Genomic DNA, 21,346 nt, shown 5'->3' on the forward strand with positions numbered 1-21,346 from the left:
TTCAAGGGCCCTGAAATCACCAGTGGAAGACTGAAAAGTAGATGCGCTCAATTAATTCTAGTCAGTCCAAGTACCTCAGTAAGGATGAATATTAAAGGCTAAATGGAGCTGTTGGTATGAGTTCATAAATGAAGAATAATTGTGAAATAGATATTTTTCAACTTTCAGTCAATTTGAGCTATTGTAAGGAGGGGGAAAAATGTACCTCTCAGTCAAACTTGCAATGTTAATTTGTTTGATGTTTAAAGTCCATGAACTTAGCTGTTGCCCCTTTCCACCCTTTAAAACTGACAAAATTTATACAATATGGTATTAAAATAATACCTTCTCTGCTTTGAATCATGATGCCCTTTTCTGGAGGGAGAAGTATTTTGGGGTTTTGGGGATGGGTTTTTTTTGCCATTTCACTGTTGTTGAAAGTGTATTTCAGACTCCTTGTTTCTGTTATTAAAAATGAAACAGTTACAGTTATTTGGCCTGTAATGGGTCACTTAACTTCTCTGGGGCTATTCCTTTATCTGTGAAATAAAGAGAGCGGACAAGATTATGTCGAAAGTCCCTTTAGCTCTACCTGGTCTGTAAGTCTATGATTATCTATTTCAGAAGCAAGGGAAAGGCTTAGAATTATCTTTTATTCAGTGTTATTATTGTTATTCAGTCATTTCAGTCATGTCTGACTCTTCATGACCCCATTTGGGGTTTTCTTAGCAAAGATAATGGAGTATCTTGTCATATCCTTCTCCAGCTCATTTTAGATGAGGAAACTGAGGCAAACCTTATTGTCCAGGGTTAGTATCATTAAAAAGGAATTCATTATAAATTATTATTCATCTACCATGCTATACTTACTACATTGTAGAATTGTACTCTGAATTTTAAAAATGTTATCACATGTGAATTTTCAATGTTTACAATGATAGCTTACATGCTAATTTGAAAGAGTTGTATGCATTATTTCAATTTAGAGAATCTCAAAACTTACTGTATAACTAAGCTTAATTTCCAAAGAAATTTTAAATTCAACTGTTTTTATTCATATGTAAGATACAAACACACATACATACACACACACACACCACACATATCCAAAAGCATTTGTAACTTTGAAAGGTGCATCACATACTAGAAAATACAATAATCACATTAATCATTAAGATGACTTTAAGACCATTAAAAATATGCCTAAGAATCTGGGAGGGGCAGAAGTGAGTTAGTTGGGGGAAGATATAAACATAGACTAACAAGGAACCCAACAGAGTCAGAACAGTAGCTGTACTTGGGATAGTTTGGGATGTGGAGATAGCATGGTGCAGTAGGACAAGCACAGGAAATAGGTTCAAATTCCTAACTCCCCTGGGACTCAGTTTCCTTGTCTATAAGATGAAGGGACTAGACTAGTTGGCCTCTGGGGTCCTTTCTAGCACTAGATTTATGATCCATTCTCATTCTGGCCCATGGGCTTTAATTCAACATTCTTCTACCCCTTATGGAGTTAGCATCTTATTGACATCAAATCTCAACCTTCTGTCTATCTCTACGCAAAGATGCTGAGGATTCTGGGCCTTATTTAGGGCATCCTTAAAGTGTTATCATTGTTAGTAAATGTATCTAGGTGTCACATTGCATAGCCTCAAAGTGGACTTGACATCTGAAAGACCTGAGCTCTAAGCCTGCCTCAAATAATGTATGAGTCATGTGATCATGGGCAGGTCATTTTACCTGTCTCAGTCTTAGTTTCCACCTCTGTAAAATGAAGGTAATACTGGTACCTTACCTCTCAGGGTGTTGTAAGGATGAAATGTATAATATTTGCAAAGCACTTTGCTAGCTATTACTGTTGTTATTTTTTTCTTAGGTCAGTAGCACTTGCACAGTGACCTTAAACCCTCGTTAGAGGAGCCTAAAATCAAACTGGGCTCATTGTGGACCAGAGCTCTTCTGGAGCTGCAGCTCCCATCTTCATTCCTTTGCATAGGCCGTGGTACTTCAGGAGCACACCACCCCCTCAATGCCACCTCTTAGAATTTCTAGCTTCCTTCCAAACACAATGTAGGCATTGTAGCACTAGCTCTTGGAATCACTTTGCATGTACTTTATATTGGCTTATTTGTGTACATGTTGTATTTTCCCAGTAGAATATAAGCTCCTTGAGGTCAAGAACTGTTTCACTTAGGGCAGCTAGGTGGCACAGTGTATAGAGCTCTGGCCTTGGAGTCAGGAGGATCTGAGTTCAATTGTAGCCGCAGACACTTGACACTAGCTGTGTGACCTTGGGCAAGTCAGTTAACTCCAACTGCCTCACCAAAAAAAAAGGACTGTTTCACTTTTGTCTTTGTATCCTCATATAGTAGGCACTTTTTTTTAAAAGTGGAATTGGAATTGGCCCAGATTCCCTAAAGAGTGGTAAACAGAACAGAACATATTGGGAAATTTCTAAGCCAACTGAAGACCAACCCCAAACCACAAGATTTAGCTAGAACCAGATTCATCTTATAATTTCAGCAAATCAAATACAAAGTTTGTGAAACAACATGGTGGAATGGAACAGATAATGAATGTGGAATCAGGAGAGATGGGTCTGAATCCCACCTTTACCTTTACTAACTGTGGGGCCAGAGGCATGTCAACTAGTGTCTCAGAGCCTCGTTTCCTCTTCCAAAAAACAAATAACACTACATCACTTAGCTCAACGGTTATTTTGAGATAGCATATATGAAGTAAGTAGAGCAGGTAGGTGGCACACAAGATAGAGCACCAGATTTGTAGTCAGAAAGACCTGAGTTCAAATCCAGCCTCAGACACTTACTAGCTGTGTGACCCTGTTCAAGTCACCTTACCCTATTTGCCTCAGTGTCTTCATCCATAAAATAAGCTAGAGAAGGAAAAGGCAAACAGCTCCAATATCTTTGCCAAGAAAACACTAAATGGGGTCATGAAGAGTCAGATGCAGCTGAAAAATATCGAAACAACAACAACAACATAAAGTAAACCTGAAAGCACTCCATAAAATCAGAGCTGCTGTTGCAGCGGTAAATTGTTGTTGCTGGCTACGTTAAGTTCCCTCTGACACAGTCTTAAAGATTGAAAAAACCCATGCAGCCTCCAGGGTGAGGTAGAAACAATCTAAACATGCCTGAAAGATGCCAGGATGTGGGAGCTGATCAGAGACATAGGAATAGTTCTTTTCAACTATATTATAAACTATATTATAAACCATAATAAGATAGGGACAAAAGTAGGGAGGGGTAGGTTTTGTCAAGGTAATTCAATAGCTTATGAGACTTCAGGGGAAGTATTTTTGTTGGAATGTTTAAAAAGAAATGATGCAGGAGACAGTGAAGTTGTATTCTTCCATCATCAAATAGTCTTAGTATAGGCACTTTAATGTGACCTTGACAGGTCCCGCCCGTGCCTCCACAGACAGAGAAAGGAGAGACCCAGTGAACCCAGAAGAGGTCCTTCTGATGCAATTCAGCAGAGGTTTGACCAACAAGCATTTATTAGGCAATTAATAGATACCAGACACTGTGCTGGACTCTGGTGACACCGAGACAAAAAAAAAAAAGAATTTCTGCACTCAAGGTGCTTCTGATGTATGGGAAGGGGCAACCAGAGCAGGTCAGCTCATGAAAGAAGTATTCCTAGCCTTAAGAATTGGTGTTTATAAAAGTAGCCTTCAAATGGATGAACTGAACATATTTTATGAGAGGTGATTTTTAATGAAGTGTTTGTATAGCTAGTTATATTCCATGACTTGTATGAACTAAAGGGAGTTTTAAAGTGAAAATACATTTTATTCTGAAGATTTATAATCTAGTCTTCCCTTCAGAAGGTCTCTGCATTTTATTAAACTTGCAGGGAAACAAAGGCTAATGTATTAATTCTGGCCAAATACACAAAAATCAAGGTGAGTAATTGAGACAATTATCTTGATAATTTAAGATAAATTACAGTTTTCATTAAATCTCTAGATAATTAAAGTAACAATGTTTGCTTTACTTGATAATTGCCTTAATTCTCCACTGTTATTTGGAGTGTAGGCATAGCCTAATTCAAATGAAAAGATTCAACTTTAGATGATACGCAGATGTACTGTGCAATTGTTATAATTCTATTTGAATTGTGGGGTGTTCCTTCTTATTGTGCACATCAAAACCCATGTTATTTCAGTTTAATTTGCTGTTTGGTTTCCATGGTAATTATGGTTTTGGAGAATGGAGAAAAAGATACATTTCTAGATAAGTAAAAATGGAAAACATGTTGGGGGTTTTTTATGTACTACTTTATAGATGTCTCACTTAACTTTTATTGCTACTTCTATGCATAAATTTGAAGATGTTTGCATAATAAGAAAAATATATGTACTTAGAGACTATATACATATATCTTCTTTGGGTAAAGACTGAAAAGAATTTCATAATTTATGATTTATGGTAAACTATAATGTGCTAGTCTTGAAATTAGTGTTTATCCACTGAGGAATTGCTAGCTTCAAAAATGGATTTTTCATATTTTTAAGGTTTTCAACTATTTTAATTAAATTCAAAATCATTCTTGAGCATTGGTGTTCAGGAAAATATTCACTTGATCTAAAACAGGACCCACTGTAGTGACTTCCAATAAATGGCAAGAATTTCTCTTATAAGCTTTTCGAGTATACAGGTTAATTTAATAAAATTTAAAATCTTGAAATTTATTGTCTATTCTGGTTATCTATGTTTAATTACAAACAGAAAATTCATTGCATTAAACAGTAAATTAATCTTAAAAGCAGATTGATGCAGCTAAACAAAAGCACCAAATAAGCAAAACATAAATCTATTAAGGAAGTCAATGAGGTTAAGTATAATTAAGGACACTGCTAGAGAATTAAGTATCTAATAGGATCTGTCAAAGGCAATAGGCTGAGCTACTTTAAGCAGCTTTTTAAAAAATTAAATTTGTATTGTAGTTTGCAATTGAATGGCAATGAGATACAAAATCAAACATGTAAAAAGAGGTGTAGGCTTTCCCAGGACTAGGATTTTTTTTTAACAATGATAAAAGTTCACTATTTCATTATTAAAGTGTTCTGAGGCCTTTAAAGAAAAATAGAGAATTCATGCATATTTTTAATAACAGATTTCAAATAAATATCTAATTGAAGCAAATATTTTGTGTTGTTTTCTATTAAATTACCAGGCTATTTAACTCCAATTTTACACCTTACTTTGCATATAGAAATTTATGCAAGAACATAATTTGTTGATTACCACAGAGAAAAAAAAAGTTAGCATTTAGGGTGTCATATTCTATGCAAACTGTTTTGACCTTTTAATTACATTTGTTTGACTATTTCTAATAAACGGTTGAACTGTTTTTTAAAAAATTGTACATGTATGTATACTATTTTTTAATAAAGGAATCAATATATAAGTGACCATTCCTTTACTCTTACTTATGATAAGAAAAGTTCATAGTTGCAATTTTTTGAGCACTAAGCTTTCTATTGTACCAGTTAAGAAGAAAAACTCTGTAATATTCCCATAAATGCAGAATAGGAGGGAAGGGATTGGAGAGAGGAGGAATCATTTTCTTAAAATCCAATCCAATCAGGAGTTTGGTAACAGCACTCCACCCCAATATGTCAGCTAAAGGAAAAATAGTATAGCACAGTTCCTGACACATAACAGGTGCTTAATATATGCTTTTTGAATAAATGAATGAATTAATGACTACCATTAACACTTGAACGAACTTTAAGTAATCTGGAGCCTTGCCAATGACCCTACCAGGCTTTAACTATGTTGCTACTCAATTTAGTCATTCTTTCTACAAATATTAATCACTTCTTTGTGTCATAAACCAAATAGTTTGAAATAAAATTATAGAATGGAGAAGTGGTGGGGGAGAGTAGAAAACTGACCTTGAATACCTGTAACATCAGGAGGTTGAACTACATGATCTCTAGGATCCCCTCGATGACCCCTCCCATCTCATTTGTAAATCTTTTCAGTCTATGAAAGGAAGGGAATAAGCATTTATATAGCACCCACTTTGTGCCAGGTACTGTGATAAGCACTTTTTATCAATATTTCATCTGATCTTTATCTTTAATCTATGATGACCTTTTAGAGTTTTACTAGTTTCATTTTTAATCTTTGTTACAAAGGAAGAATTGGTGGGCAGGAGAGGGGACAAATATACTCAAGAATGAATGTGATGCAAATACAAAAGGCATCAATTAAAAGATCAAAGTTTTACTAAGTTTATTTCATAAGGATGTTTTATAGTGAATACTTTAGTGTACTCCAGTAAGAAGAAAAAAGTTTTGATATGTGTAATACTTGAATGTATTGGCCATCAAAGAGATATAAATCCTATGTGGGTAAAATGGTAGAAATACAGTAGTAACAGTAACAATTCCCCTTTCTCTTGTAGACTTATCCAAGATTGTGAACCAAACTTAGGTGTGATAACTACATCATCACCTATGACATTTCAGCCCCAGTGTAACATGTTTCCTGTCAAAGACATTGCAAGCCCTTTGGGGAGTGAAGATGGAGTCTATCCATTGGTAAGTTGCTACTTATTTGAGTTTTTCTCCTTTAAAGGAGTGATCACTATAGAACCCAAATCCTACTTTGGAAAGTTATTATGTGACCATTGGCAAATCATTTAATCTCTGTGAGCCTCAATTTCCTCATCTGTAAAATGGGAATAATAATACATATACTGCCAATTCTGGAAGGTTGTTGTGAAGATCCAGGGGATAAAGGATTTTCCAAAACTAAAATCCTATATAAATGGTCAATTTTTATTATGATCAAACTGGATAAACTTAGCTATTAGCTTTTTACAACATAATTTGGGACCATTTTCATGTGAAAATGAACATGCTGCCTATAACTATTGCTTATACCTATTTATTAAATTGTATTTTTATTAAAAGAGGTGACTCCTTGAATAAAATTACAGTTGGACATGCAATTCATTAGGGAGTATCTCTATATGGAGGAGAGAACTCTAATCTAGATAATATTGTTCTCTCATGCATTTGAAATTTATCCATTTTTTTTTTAGTCCTCCAGTTTGGTAAGCCTGGCAGCATGAGAAATGGGACACTGCTGGATAATCTGAGAGTTGTCCAGGAACTTCAAGCTACTTACTTGAGGCAGATTAGATGCCATATTGGATATGTTTCTGGTTGCCAAGGCAGTACTAACTCAGAGCACTGGCACCCATTTCCTGTGCAGAGTGTTAATATTTCAATTAGTCACTCAGATACTATGAAAATAATATCTCTGCATATATTTCTATTTTATCAGTTAATGCAAAAATCTTATTAAATATAAAGAAAAATAAGTGAATGGTATAATCATATACTTTCTTTTCATAGTATTTGTTTTTCAGAGTTGTGCTTTTCCAGAAAATAAATAGCATTTTTTCTTAGTAAGTTATATTGACTTTGCAGTCTGTATGTGTAGCATTTAAAACATCTTTGATATATTATTTAATGATTTTTATAATCTCTAAGGAATACAAGTATTTCATGCAAATGCTAAATTCAGACAAGGCTTAATTAGATGGTGTTTTATGGGAGCTCAGATACACAGTAATTTTCTCATTTGAAAAGAAATCTAAGGGGCAGCTAGGTGGTATGGTGGATAGAGCTCTGGTCTTGGAGTCAGGAGGACCTAAGTTCAAATCCAGCCTCAGACACATGACACTTACTATCTGTGTGAGCCTGGACAAGTCACTTAACCCTGATTGCCTCACAAAAAAAAAAAAAGCAAAAAAAAAAATCTATTAGCCTTATTTTTCGTAGTCATAAGAAAGAGAGACTGAAAAGAATGAAGTAGTATGCAAGGAGGAAGAGATCTGAATACAAAACCTTTTGGGGTTATGGATACCCTTAAAAATCAGAAATATAAGTAAATTAACCATCAGTTATATTTTTCATTCATTTCCACAAAACAGTGGTTACATTCTTTGAACAAAAAAAGATAACATACCAACAAAGTAAGCAAAATAAATAAAACATGCCTCATATTTAAGCCCTGAAAACCATTATGGGCACTTTCTAAATTCTATAACAGACAAATTCTCTAGCTGATCTTTAAGAGTTTTCCAAAATTAGCAAATTTGCCTTTCAAACAAGATAAGAATGTTCATGATATCAATTCAGTATGGTATCATTAGAATATTCTACCTCTAATCTCTCTTCTGAGCTCCAGTCTAGCATTGTAATTGAACAGATCCATCCCATAGGCATTTCAAAGTCACTGTCCAAAATGGGTTACTCCACATCTCCAGTTTGTCCTTCCTCCAGACTCATCTATTTCTGTGGAGGGCGTCATCACTCTTCCAGAGTCTTCCTCAACTTTTCATTCTCACCATCCCCATTCACTCCTATCCAGTCAGTTGCTAGCCTTATCAATTCCACAGTTTTTACAACTATTCCCTTCTATACATTTATATAGCAACCAATCCCTGAAGATTTTTTTCAACATATGAGCGCCACAAACAGATCTATAAATACAGAACATGAATCTGGCATTAGCAGTATGAAAGATGAATTGGAGAAGGGAGAAAATCAAGGGAGGAAGATCTATTAAAACTATTGTGTTCATTCGGGTGCATTCTAGCAAGGGGATGTCCTAGAGTGGTGGCAAAAGGAATAGAAAGAAGCAGAGAGAGTCTCTATATTGTAGAGGTAGGATTGACAGGACTTGATGAATGATTAAATAGAAAGAATATTATTCCTAAAGGATAAGGTATGTAAATAGAAGAGCGCCAAGGACAGAATCTTGGGGCACACTAACCTTTAAGGGATCAGGAAGAGGAGCAATTAGAGAGGTAAGAGGAGTCAGGAGAGGATGCTATCTAAGGTCAAGGCATGAGAAAATATAAGAAAGGGTCAGTACTGCCAGAAGCTGGAAAAGTTAGGAAACATGAGGACTGGGAAAAAATGGTGTTGTGGTACAGGGGAAAGAGTGTTGGATCTGGGGTCAGCCAGGTTCAAGTCTTGGCTATGCTAGTAATTAGTACCTATCTGACCTTGGGGAAATCACTCCTCTATAAAATGAAGGAATTGGGCTAGCTGATGTGTAAGACCCCTTCCAACTCTAAATCTATAATTAATGATTTAAAAATTAAGAGGTCACTAACAATCTCTGACAAATCCCTGACTCTTCCAGGGACAGATCATAGAATGTAAGGGGTTAAGGTATGAATGAGGGAGAAGTGAAAGTATCAGGTGTAAATAGCTTTTTCAAGAAATTTAGCAGTGGAGGAAAGGAGAGAGATTAGATAGTTGTTGGATTGAGTAGAAAAATCAAGGGAAGCCTTTTTTTGAGTTGGGAAGACTTAAGCAAGTGTAAAGGCAAATGGAAGAGAACTAGTGGAGAGGGAAGAGATAAAAGATAAATAAAAGAGATGAGCAAGGTCTTACAAAAATAAAAAACAATGGAATCAAGGAAATGATTTGGCCTTAATGAGGAGGGATCCTATTGTAATCAGGGAGAATAAGCAAAGAGTTTCTGATGATGCCAAGAAGTATTAAGTAATAGAAGAGGAAACCTGAGGGGCTCCCTCCAGATGGCGTCAGTCTTCTCAGTGAAATGGGGAGCTAAATCATCTTTTCAGTATTGGGGGGGTGTTGTGGTGAGGGTCAGAAGAGAGAAGAAAAGGTTGAGAAATGAGAGTAAGAGAGAAAGCTGATAAAAAGAGGTTAGGGTAAATAATAGGGTGAATAGGATTTTCCAGAAGCAGCAAAAATCATTCTACTTTTTATGATTTTGAAAAACACTCCTATGTAAAACAGACAAACAAAAAAGTTTTCCGCAAATGCAGTGGAAGCTATAGAAATACAGAATATGGAGAAGCATCAGAATTAGAAGGGACTTTAGAGGACATTTAGTCCAATGCACACCTGAACAAGAATTTTCCTCTTAATAAAAGCTGATGTTTTCTTAAAGTCCTCCAGTAAGAAAGCATCCCCTTCGTTCCACTCAGACTTCCATTTCTTCCAAAGGGAGTGCATTTCACTTTTGGATTGCTCTAATTGTTAGCAAATTCTTTATATCAATCCAAAATTTGCCTCTTTGCAAATTCTATCCATTGCTTCTAGATCTGCCTTCTGGGCCTCAGCAAAATAATCAAATTCCTCTTTCATATGATAGTACTTACTTCATACACCTGAAAGCAACTACTGTGCAAATCCCCCTTCCCTCCTCCAAGTCTTCTATTCTGCTGGCTGAACATCTTCAAAGGTACTAAAGAGGAAAATGATCAATAAGATTTTGTAATAGATTGAATGTGAAGGAAGGGATCAGAATAAAGAGTCAAACATGATTTCAGGCACAAACTGAGGAACTGGGAAATTGATAGTCCTGATGAGACTAAAAAGGTAAGCAGTTAAGCTTATAGGGTAACTGAGGTGGAGAAAGGGTCCCAATGGGAAGAGAAAACAAGTACCCAGAAAGCAAGACCTACCCATGAACTGTTTGTCTCATCTTCAAAGAGCTTTGAAAATCTTCATTCTTAGCTAAGTATGATATACTCTTCCTACAGACAGATGATATATGGAAGAGACCAGAGACTGCAGAATAGGAAAAGTAGAGTAGGAAGTGCTACAATTCTTATGAAATATATCTTTTTTGAAAAGTATAAGTGCAATAGTATGGAATCTTCTGATTTTTGGGTTTTTGCCCTTTGGGTTTTCATTAAAAAAGCCTTTTTTGTCTGTGTAAATCTGGCAACAAACAAGCCCCAAATAGCCACAAGACTTAAATAGCATTTTTGCGTGATCCATTGTGGAGAGGGATTGTACAGCCATTAAGCCTTTCTTAGCTACTTAAAAGCAAAAAAAAAAAAATACTTTTCCCAAAATTCTGTCTACTGAGGGGGCCACACTTACTTGTGGAGGTATTTTATTAATTAATCCACAAACATTTATTAAGAGCTACAACGTGTTAGACACTATGCTGAGTATTATAGATGCAGAAACAAGATGAAACACTCCTTTCCCTCTAGGATCTCATATTCCATCTGGAGAGATGACATGTACACATAGAAATAAATATGAAATATATACAAAGTGAATACAGGACACTTTCTTGGTTAAGGAGATATTAGCATGTGGAGAGATTAAGACAGACCTAATTGGAGTTAACACTTGGGTGGAGTTTTGAAGGCAACTAAGAATTCCAAAGACATAGAGGTGAAGAGGCAGCTCATTCAGGTCTGGGGGACAACCTGGTCAAAGAAAAGGAGGGGGAAATGGAACATCACGTGCAAGAAAGAGTAATGGGTCAGTTTGGCCAGGATAGGCTAGTGCCAGTTTGCCAAGGGTCTCCTGTGCCAAACAAAAGGCACATGCTGGGAGGGGGATTGCTCATAGCATGAAGTCTGCACTTCATCCTAGGAGCAATGGAAAGCCACTGGAATGGTGTGAGTAGGAGAGAGGGATGGTCATACGTGTGTTTTAGGAATATCACTCTGTCACCTGACGAATTGAAGTCGAGGAAGCCTAAAGGCAGGGATACCCATTAGGAGGCTATTCCAGTCATCCAAGTGAGAGGTGGTAGTAGTTATGTGAGTGAAGAAGAGATGAACATTAGAAATGTTCTAGAAGTAGAACCCACAAGCCTTGGCTGGATATGAAGCAGTTAAAAATGGTCAGGGAATAGGGAGAAGGTGAAAATTCTTCCAACATTTTGAAGCTAGGTAAAAAAAGGCATGCCCACAACAGAAATAGAGAAATTCAAAAAAGGAGTGAGTTTGGAGGAAAGAGTTCTGTTTTGAACATGTTGAGTTTTAGATGCTTATGGGACATCCAACTGGAAAGGTCTAATAGGTGACTTAGAACTGGATCTCAGGAGAGACAATGGTAATTGTAGTCATCTATAGAGAAATAATAATTCAACCCATGAAAACAAATGAGATTTACTGATAGAATATAAAGAAAGAAAGAGAGCCTAGACCAAACATCGGCTTATACTATGCTCCAGTGAAGAGGCAGGACATGAATGATCATCCAACAACCGTCTGATAAAGAGTGGTCAAATAGGTAGGAAGAAAACCACGAGCAGGCAGCATCTCCAAAGCTCCTCACTGCACCTGAAAAGAGAATATTTAGGAAGATAAGGTGATAAACAGTATCAAATGCTGCACAATGTCAGAAAGGATGAGGAGTGAGAAAATGCCTTTGATGTGGCAGTTAGAAAGCACTGGTAGGCCAGATTCTGTTGAGTGATGTGGTCAGAAGCCAGATTTCAAGTTTAGACATGAGTGAAAAGAGAGGAAATAGAGATAAGAGTAGATAGCTTTTTTCTAGGAGTTGGGCTATGAAAGAGGAAAGAGAGGATAAGAACTGGGGGGGGGGGCAGAATGATAGCATCGAAAACATTTTTAAGAAATAGAGAAGCCATGTGGGTGTTTGTAGGCAGCAGAGGAGAGAGCAGGTAGAGATTGAAGATTAGAGGAGCAGGGTAATGGGTGGAGGGCAATATGCAAGAGGAAATGGGAGGAGATGGGATCAAAGGTACAATGGGATTGGCATTGGTGATGAGAAAGGCCAGCTCATTAGTGACTGGAGGAATTCACATTAGAATAAAGGATAGGGGCAGCTAGGTGGTGCAGTGGAAAGAGCACCAGACCTGAGTTCAAATCCAGCCTCAGACCACTTACTAGCTGTGTGACCCTGGGCAAGTCACTTAACCCCAATCGCCTAAAAATAAATAAATAAATAAACAAGCAAACAAACAAATATAAATAAATAAATGAAACCTTTTTTTAAAAAAAGAATAAAAGAATAGAAGATGATGTCAAGATGTTTTTAATGTACAGTAGGAGAGAAGAGGGAGCTCATGGTGAATAGCTTCTATTTTCTCAATAAAGTATAAAGTGAAGTTTTGTGTTAGAGGATGGGGAAGGAATGGTATAAGGAAAGAAGAGGTTTGGAATATCCACTGTGGGGAATGCAAAAGCTGTAGTACCTAGGGTACTCTCCTCTCATACATGAAATCCTCAGAATAGCTACCCCAGATTCAAAGTACTCTATGAGGCCTAATGTGTTTAGTTTTTCTATAGGTAGCCAGAGGACACCATTAGTTCAAAGCAAAGAAATGTAAAGAAATATCATTATAATAAAAGTGGCAACATCACATTCCTCCCAGAATCCTAGGGCACATTCTCCCACAAATACACACGCTATCACTATAGAGAGCAGGCACATAGGGAACACTTGTGAGGGACACACATATGTGGGAACCATATGTGGCCAGGGCACATATGTAGAAAGGCAGTTAATTCATGCTTCTGATGCTGTTGAACCACCAGTGACTTCCGGTATGTCATCATGCCGCTCACCTTGCTGGGTGTATGGTTCCCACTGAACATTGTTCTGCTGGTCCTTACTGGTCTTATGGCAGCTACTGAGCCAACAATCTTTCTTAGCTGAATGTTAACGCCAATGGTCACATAGTGGCTGCTGGGCACTTTAGTGCTTTCTGAGCATTCCTTCCTGTTGCTGGCTTCTTGACTCACCTCTTCAGAGCCATCCTCTAACCTCAGCTCCAGTCTGCTACGGCATAGTGGCTAGCACTGCTTCCTGATAAGTATCGATTGATAGTTCTTTAGTCAGAGCTGCTACATGCTGCTGAAAAAAGGCAGGAAAAGTGCCCCCAATTCAAGATTAAGTCTTTTCTTTTTGACCCCTATGTCTGAGATTGAAGCCCTCTGTTACAGATAACTAGCTTATGCTTAAACATTCCCAAGATCCTCTCTAGTTTAGCATGCAAATAAATTTGAGTCACAAAAAGGGGGAGTGAGTTAAGGTTGTTCGCCTATATGTCCCACTTTCCTACCTTTATTTTACATATGTGTAAGCACCAGAGCCCCATTGCTTTGGTGTTATATTTTGGCCAGCAGAAAAACTGCAGTAATTGACCTAAAGGATCAATTGTTGTTGTTCATTTGAGTTGAGTCAGAATCTTTGTGACCGTATTTGGGGTTTTCTTGACAAAGATACTGGAGTGGTTTGCCATTTCCTTCTCCAGCTCATCTTACATATGAAGAAACTGAGGAAAACAGGGTGAAGTGACTTAGTAAGTGTCTGAGACTGGATCAATTAAGGGCCAATAAGGAAGAGTAAAATGATCGTCTTATAGTAGTAGAGGGCCTAGTGGAGATTAGATAACAGGAAATTTTAATGGATCCAGTTGATACCCTTTTACCAGTCTCATTGGCTGTGGAGGAGTAGGAGTGTAGGAGACAGATGGTAGAGGTAATCCAGAACTGGAATTCAGCAAGGCATGAGTTATAATGGGACGAGGAAGCTAATAATTCGAGAGCAGACAAGGTCCTGGTGAGAATAGATGTAGGAGGGATGAGGCATAGGGAGAAATGTCATAAAGAAACGTATTGTTAAGGACATTGCAGAGTTCTTAATTATAAAAGTGGAGCACCTTAATTAGGAAAGTGGGTGATGGTGCACACAAGAGTGCTCTTGTCTCTCTTGAGTGGCCACTATGGAGTGAATCAAAAACAATGAGGGGATTGGTCCATGGCAAATTTATTTAGCTTTTATTATGAAGCAAAGTCTTCCCAAAGTAGTAATAATCTATCATTTGTTGGTGTACTGTAAGCCTCCTTACAGTATATCCTGAAATGCATTTTTTTTTTACTTAGGAGTGGTTTTTTTTTAATGAGAAAACTTAGGTTTGCCAACTAGTAGTATACAGTGTTGAAAAGTTACATTGCAAAGATTATTGTTTTTATTCTAATTATCTCACCCTTCCCCATTACACAATGGTGCCTGGATTTCACAAAAGAGGCATCTATCATACTGTTAAATGGCATAATACAAGCTATAGTCTTTGTGAACATTAACTTTGTAAAGTATTGGCTATCTCTTCGGGATGAAATGTGCCATACAAATATGGTGGGGGGGGTAGTAGTGGGGGAACCACATTATTCTTGCTTTTCTCAGCTGACTCTTTTTTATTTATTTATTTTTATTTGGTTCAGTCTCCCCCAGAGATGTCATTCCCTGCTTCTTTGACAGCACAGCATTTCCTTATGGAAGAGGAGAAACGAGCGAAAGACCTGGAAAAGCTTTTAAATACACATATAGATGAACTGCAAAGACATACAGAATATACTCTAAATAAATACACCAGGCTAAAACAAAAGAGACATATATGAGCCTTTAAACTTTTTTACTTGCTTTCCTCCCCCACCCCAAGGAAAAAAGCCGTGACAAAACATTTGCAAAGCTGATGAATGAAACTGAAAACTCTTGTTCTGTTTTCTTGAGTAAATAATTACTATAAGGCAACTAGAAAATAGTAAGTATTTTGTTCTATAAAGCTGTTTGCTTTATTGCATTAACATCCTAAAGTGTTCTGCTGTAGAGTTGCCATAAAATAAACATGACTGCTATCACAGAGATTTTTCCAGTCTAAGGAGTATCTTGGAATTAACTATGCAGCTCTTTTCCCACTTGAATCATGTACACTAAAAACCCATTTCCTCTGTAACGACAGAAGCGAACTTAAGGACGGAAGAGCATTTTGAATATAAAACAATCTAGTACAGCTCAGTTGAACTAAAATTGAAAATACGAAATTTTTTCATGTGAAAAATATTTTAGTGTTTGTGTTACTTTAAAATATGAACATATATTTTGATAGAAAATACTGACATGTTCCTGTTTCTTCATTTCCTTTTCTAATGATCCTATGACATTAACATTGTGAAGGTCATCTCAGGTGCTCGGGGCACATTTCAGATGTGCCGTGTTAAGGCTACCCAAATGAAATACGTCCTGACTTCATTGTCCATGTGAACATGAACAGCAAAGTTAACACTACAAAGAAATATCCATCCCAATTCTATTTCATTTTCCAAAAATATCCTTTGGACAGGGAGCTTGACTTTTTTGAGTAAGTACCAAAATGGATTTTCCTGCAAAGGTTATGAAAAATGCCCAGAGGGCTACCATGTCTCCTGGGGGGTCTTGAGTTTTTCATTTTATGTTTTAAAAGACTGAACATCAAGATGGAAAATTGAAGAGGGGAAAGCACCATTATTTTAATGGTAGAAGGCTTCACTTCATTCTGCATAGTAATGAAGTGCAGATGTACACAGACAGATGGTTAACACCACAATATTATCTCAGCCATATTGTATTTACTGTATGTTTGATGGTATAACATCTAACAAATTAGATTATATCAACATAAGTTTTACATAAGAAGAAAAATAAAAGTTATGGACACTTTTCATTTCCTGGTTAATTTTTAACCTTAATACAAATAAAGCAAATTCAACAGTTTTCAGGGTTGTCTTTGAAAGGGTAATAAGCCTTAATACACGTACTTTCCTGTACCCAAAACCTGTACTAGTATCTTTCTCTTTAGAGTAAAGACACTTTAATTAGAGATTTGTCTGCTAAAATGGAGATGTGAACAACAATTTTCTCTCTCTCTATAGAGCTCTGAACTCAGCAGAGTAATTATTCTTCCTAATGTGCTAGCCTTTATGTAGGAAGATAACACTAGTGACAATCTTGAGGATAGTCGCTTTGAATTTTTTCCCAGGAAATAGATTTATATTGATGAATCATTTTTTGATGGTTTGGTCTAGAAAGGAACTTCTATAATACATTTACTCATGATTTCTTATTCCCCGTTTTCCTTGATCAACTTTTACAAGGAAAAGATGGTTTCAAGTATAGTATTAAGAAGGGTCTTCCCCTTCTCTCCCTCCCATCTCTGACCCCATAGGTTTATAATAGGTACAAAGTTGGATCAAAGTGACCCTAAATATGACGGTTAGAGACTGGGCTGGGGTAGGCAGCGGGAAGGTGAAAAACAGTTACCACGTTGTTGAGCTGCAGGAGGGCAGCTAAAAAATCTTTTCCATAGAGAGAAGATACTTTAAGTTTGCCCTGGGTTATGGAATAACTACTATTTGAAAGAGCTTCAAAGCAAACTCACTTCAATACAGTAAACATTTATTAAATACCTACTATGTGCAGTGCACTGCGTTAACCATTAGAGGAGATACAAAGTTTAGGCAATTCATTAAGCAAACACTAAGCATCCATTATGAGCAAGGCACTGTGCTAGGTACTAAGAATTTGAAGATAAAATGAAAAAATAGTCCCTGCCCTCAAGGAGTTTACACTCCTTTTAGGACCCTCCCCAAAAGCCCACCAATGGCCCAGGATTCAGGCCAGCCATCTCCCTGGGCCTTTTTGGACAAAGACCTTCCTGGCTGGCAGCAGACTCAGATCCAGACCTCTGCAGGGCTTTCTGTGCTGCTCCAGAGACCATCCCAGGACACAACTCACGTCCTGACTGGAATCACTCCAGTCATAACTCCTCTTGTTCCTGCCTCCTAGAACAAAACTACATCACCTGCCTCAAGGGAGGTCTGGAACAGTCTAATCACCTTCCTCCCTCCAAGGACCTCTGGGACTCTGCCTAGACTCCTTCCTCAGTGTTTAGAATATTCCCAGTCCATCATCCTGTCTCTATTCCAGTGATTTTGAACTCTTAGACTGCTGAAGCACAAACATTGTTCCCCAGTCCCAACTGCCCATGTCCTCACTCTCATCCCCCTCAACCCTATCTGCCAAATATCCAACTCTAGATCTATACTTCTGCTGTGCTCTCTGGAATGCCTGCTCCATAATTAACAATTATGCTTTTCATATTAATCTTCTTTCACTTCTTCCATCTTCTGTAACTCTCTAAGACCTGATACTCTCTTGATAATACTGTATCCCTGGCCATTCTTTCCAGGACTGGTTGCACTTTTTTTTTACGTAACCCTCTTCCCCCAGCTTATCCGTATTGGTGGGAAAATCGGAATACTCTTCCCATTGCAACTTCCAGACTCTCCCTGCAGTCCAGGAGTTCTTAAACCTTTTTTGTGTCACAGATCTTTTTGGTCTTGTGAACCCTTTCTCAGAATTAAATGCATAAAATTAAAAAACATAGCATATCAAAGGAAGCCAATTACATTGAAATAGTTATCAATTTTTTTATTTTTTTAAATTTATCAATTTTTAGTTTTCAATATTCACTTCCATGAGATTTTGAGTTCCAAATTTTCTCCCCATCTCTCTTCTCCTCCCATCCCAAAACAGAGTGCAATTTGATATAGGCTCTACATAGACATTCATATTAAACCTATATTCACATCGGTCATGTTGTAAAGAATTAGAACCAATGGGTGAAACCACAAGAAAGAAGAAACAAACAAAAAGAGAGAGGGTAAATAATATGTTTTGATCTGCATTCAGACTCCATAGTTCTTTTTCTGTATGTAGATAGCATTTTCCATCACGAGTCCTTTGGAGTTGTCTTAGATCCTTGCATTGATAAGAAGAGGTATGTCTATCAAAGTTGGTCATCACACATTGTGGCTATTACTGTGTACAATGTTCTCCTGGTTCTGCTCACTTCACTCAGCATCAGTTCATTCAAGTGAGGTTTTTCTGAAGTCTGCCTGCTCATCATTTCTTACAGCACAATAGTATTCCATTACATTTATATACCCCAACTTGTTCAGCCATTCCCCAACTAATAGGCACCCCCTCAATTTCCAATTCTTTGCCACCATAAAAAGAGCTGCTATAAATATTTTTGTGGGTCTTTTCCCTGTTTTTATGATTTCTTTGGGATACAAATATAGAAGTAGCATTGCTGGGTCAAAGGATATGCACAACTTTATAGCCCTTTGGGCATAGTTCCAAATTGCTCTCCAGAATGGTTAGTTCACAACTCCACCAACAATGCATTAGTGTTCCAATTTTCCCATATCTTCTCCAACATTTGTCATTTTCCTGTTTTGTCATGTTATCAAATCTGATAGGTGTGATGTGGTACCTCAGAGTTGTTTTGATTTACATTTCTCCAATCAATAGTGATTTAGAGCATTTTTTCATATGACTATAGATAGCTTTAATTTTTTCATCTGAAAACTTCCAGTTCATAACCTTTGACCATTTATCAATTGGAGAATGACTGCATTCTTATAAATTTGACTCAGTTCTCCATATATTTTAGAAATTAGGCCCTTATCAGAGACACTGGTTGTAAAAATTCTTTCCCAGTTTTCTGCTTCCTCTTAATCTTGGTTGCATTGGCCCTTATTTGTACAAAAACTTTTCAATTTAATGTAATCAAAATTATCCATTTTGCATTTCATAATGTTCTCTATCTCTTGTTTGGTCATAAATTCTTCTGTTCTCCATAAATCTGACAGGTAAATAATTCCTTGTTCTCCCAGTTTGTTTATAGCATCAGCCTTTATATCTAAATCGTGTAACCATTTTGACTTTATCTTGGTATAGAGTGTAAGATATTGGTCTGTGCCTAGTCTCTGATATACTATTTTCTAGTTCTCCCAGTAGTTTTTCTCAAATAATGAGTTCATATCCCAGAAGCTGGAGTCTTTGGGTTTATCAGTAGATTACTATGGTCATTGACTACTGTGTCTTGTGCAGCTAACCTATTCCACTGATCCACCACTCTATTTCTTAGCGAGTACCAAGTAGTTTCAATGATTGCTTTTTTATAATACAATTTAAGATCTGGTATGGCTAGGCCATCTTCCCTGGCATTTCTTTTTATTAATGCCCTTGATATTCTGGACCTTTTGTTCTTCAAGATTAATTTTGTTATTATTTTTTCTAGCTCTATAAAATGATTTTTGGTAGTTTGGTATGGCACTGAATGAGTAAATTAATTTAGGTAGAATCGTCATTTTTATTATATTAGCTCAGCCTACCCATGAACAATTGATATTTTCCCATCTGTTTAGATCTGACTTTATTTGTGTGAAAAGTGTTTTGTAATTGTGTTCATATAGTTCCTGGGTTTGTTTTGGCAGGCAGACTCCTAAATATTTTATAATGTCTACAGCTACTTTAAATGGAATTTCTCTTTCTGTCTCTTGCTGTTGGGCTTTGAGAGTGATATATAGAAATGCCGATGATTTATGTGGGTTTATTTTATGTTCTGCAACTTTGCTAAAGTTGTTTATTATTTTGAGTAGTTTTTTACTTGATTCTCTCAGTATATCATCATATCATCTGCAAAGAGTGATAGCTTTGTTTCTTCTTTGCCTATTCTAATTCCTTCAATTTCTTTTTCTTCTCTTATTGCTAAACCTAACATTTCTGGTACCATATTGAAAAACAGTGGTGATAAAGAACATCCTTGCTTCACCCCTGATCTTATTGGAAATGCCTCTAGCTTATCCCCATTACATCTAATGCTTGCTGATGGTTTTAGATAGGTGCTACTTATCATTTTAAGGAAGACTCCACTTATTCCTATGCTCTCTAGCGTTTTTAATAGAAATGGGTGTTGTATTTTCTCAAAAGCTTTTTCTGCATCTATTGAGATAATCATATGGTTTCTGTTAGTTTTGTTGTTGATATGGTCAAGCATGCTGATAGTTTTCCTAATATTGAACCAGCCCTGCATTTCTGGTATAATTCCTACCTGGTCATAGTGTATTATTCTCATGATGAGTTGCTGTAATCTTTTTGCTAATATTTTGTTTAAAATTTTTGCATCTATATTAATTAAGGAAATTGATCTACAATTTTCTTTCTCTGTTTTGATTCTGGTTTAGGTATCAGTATCATATTGGTATCATAAAAAGAATTTGATAGGACTCCTTCTTCACCTATTTTTCCCAAATAGTCTATATAGCATTGGAATTAATTGTTCTTTAAATGTTTGATAGAATTCACTTGTAAATCCATCTGGCCCTGGAGATTTTTTCCTAGGGAGTTCATTGATGGCTTGTTCAATTTCTTTTTTCTGAAATGGGGTTATTTAAGCATTTTATTTCCTCTTCTGTTAATCTGAGCAATTTATATTTTTGTAAATATTCATCCATTTCACTAAGATTGCCAAATTTATTGGCATACAGTTAGGCAGAATAATTCTTAATTATTGTTTTAATTTCCTCTTCATTGGTGGTGAATTCACCCTTTTCATTTTTGATACTGGTAATTTGGTTTTCTTCTTTTTTTTAAATCAAATTAGACAAAGGTGTATCTATTTTATTGGGGTTTTTTTTCCATAAAACCTGCTCTTAGTTTTATTTGTTAATTTAATAGTTTTCTTAATTTCAATTTTATTAATCTCTCTTTTGGTTTTCAGTATTTCTGATTTGGTATTTAACTGAAGATGTTTAATTTGTTCTTTTTCTAAGCTTTTTTTAGTTGCATGCCCAATTAATTATCAATATATTTTTAAGACAAGTTTATGAATCTCAGGTTAATAATCTCATCACTCAGCAACCTCTCCTCTGAATTTCAAACTATTCACAT

The 21,346-nt window shown here is 36.5% G+C and overlaps 1 protein-coding gene across 11 annotated transcripts in view; it reads left to right on the forward strand.

Annotated features, from left to right (window-relative positions):
- DEUP1 (deuterosome assembly protein 1) overlaps positions 1–16,289 on the forward strand; it is a 148,941-nt gene extending 132,652 nt beyond the window's left edge. For 3 of the 11 annotated variants that reach the window (XM_021000724.2, XM_021000723.2, XM_021000721.2), the window contains 2 exons: positions 6,421–6,556; positions 15,013–16,285. In XM_021000724.2, the coding sequence (XP_020856383.1) occupies positions 6,421–6,556; positions 15,013–15,189 (313 nt within the window). In that variant the 3' untranslated portion in view covers positions 15,190–16,285. Of the gene's footprint in view, positions 1–6,420; positions 6,557–15,012 lie in introns of those variants that run through there. The other 8 variants (XM_021000730.2, XM_021000731.2, XM_021000725.2 and 5 more) reach the window with 6 other exon arrangements.
- Positions 16,290–21,346: the final 5,057 nt, after the last annotated feature.

The sequence above is a fragment of the Phascolarctos cinereus genome, unplaced genomic scaffold, assembly GCF_003287225.1.
Source record: "Phascolarctos cinereus isolate Bilbo 61053 unplaced genomic scaffold, phaCin_HiC Scaffold_726;HRSCAF=1367, whole genome shotgun sequence".
Classification (NCBI taxonomy): Eukaryota; Metazoa; Chordata; class Mammalia; order Diprotodontia; family Phascolarctidae; genus Phascolarctos; species Phascolarctos cinereus.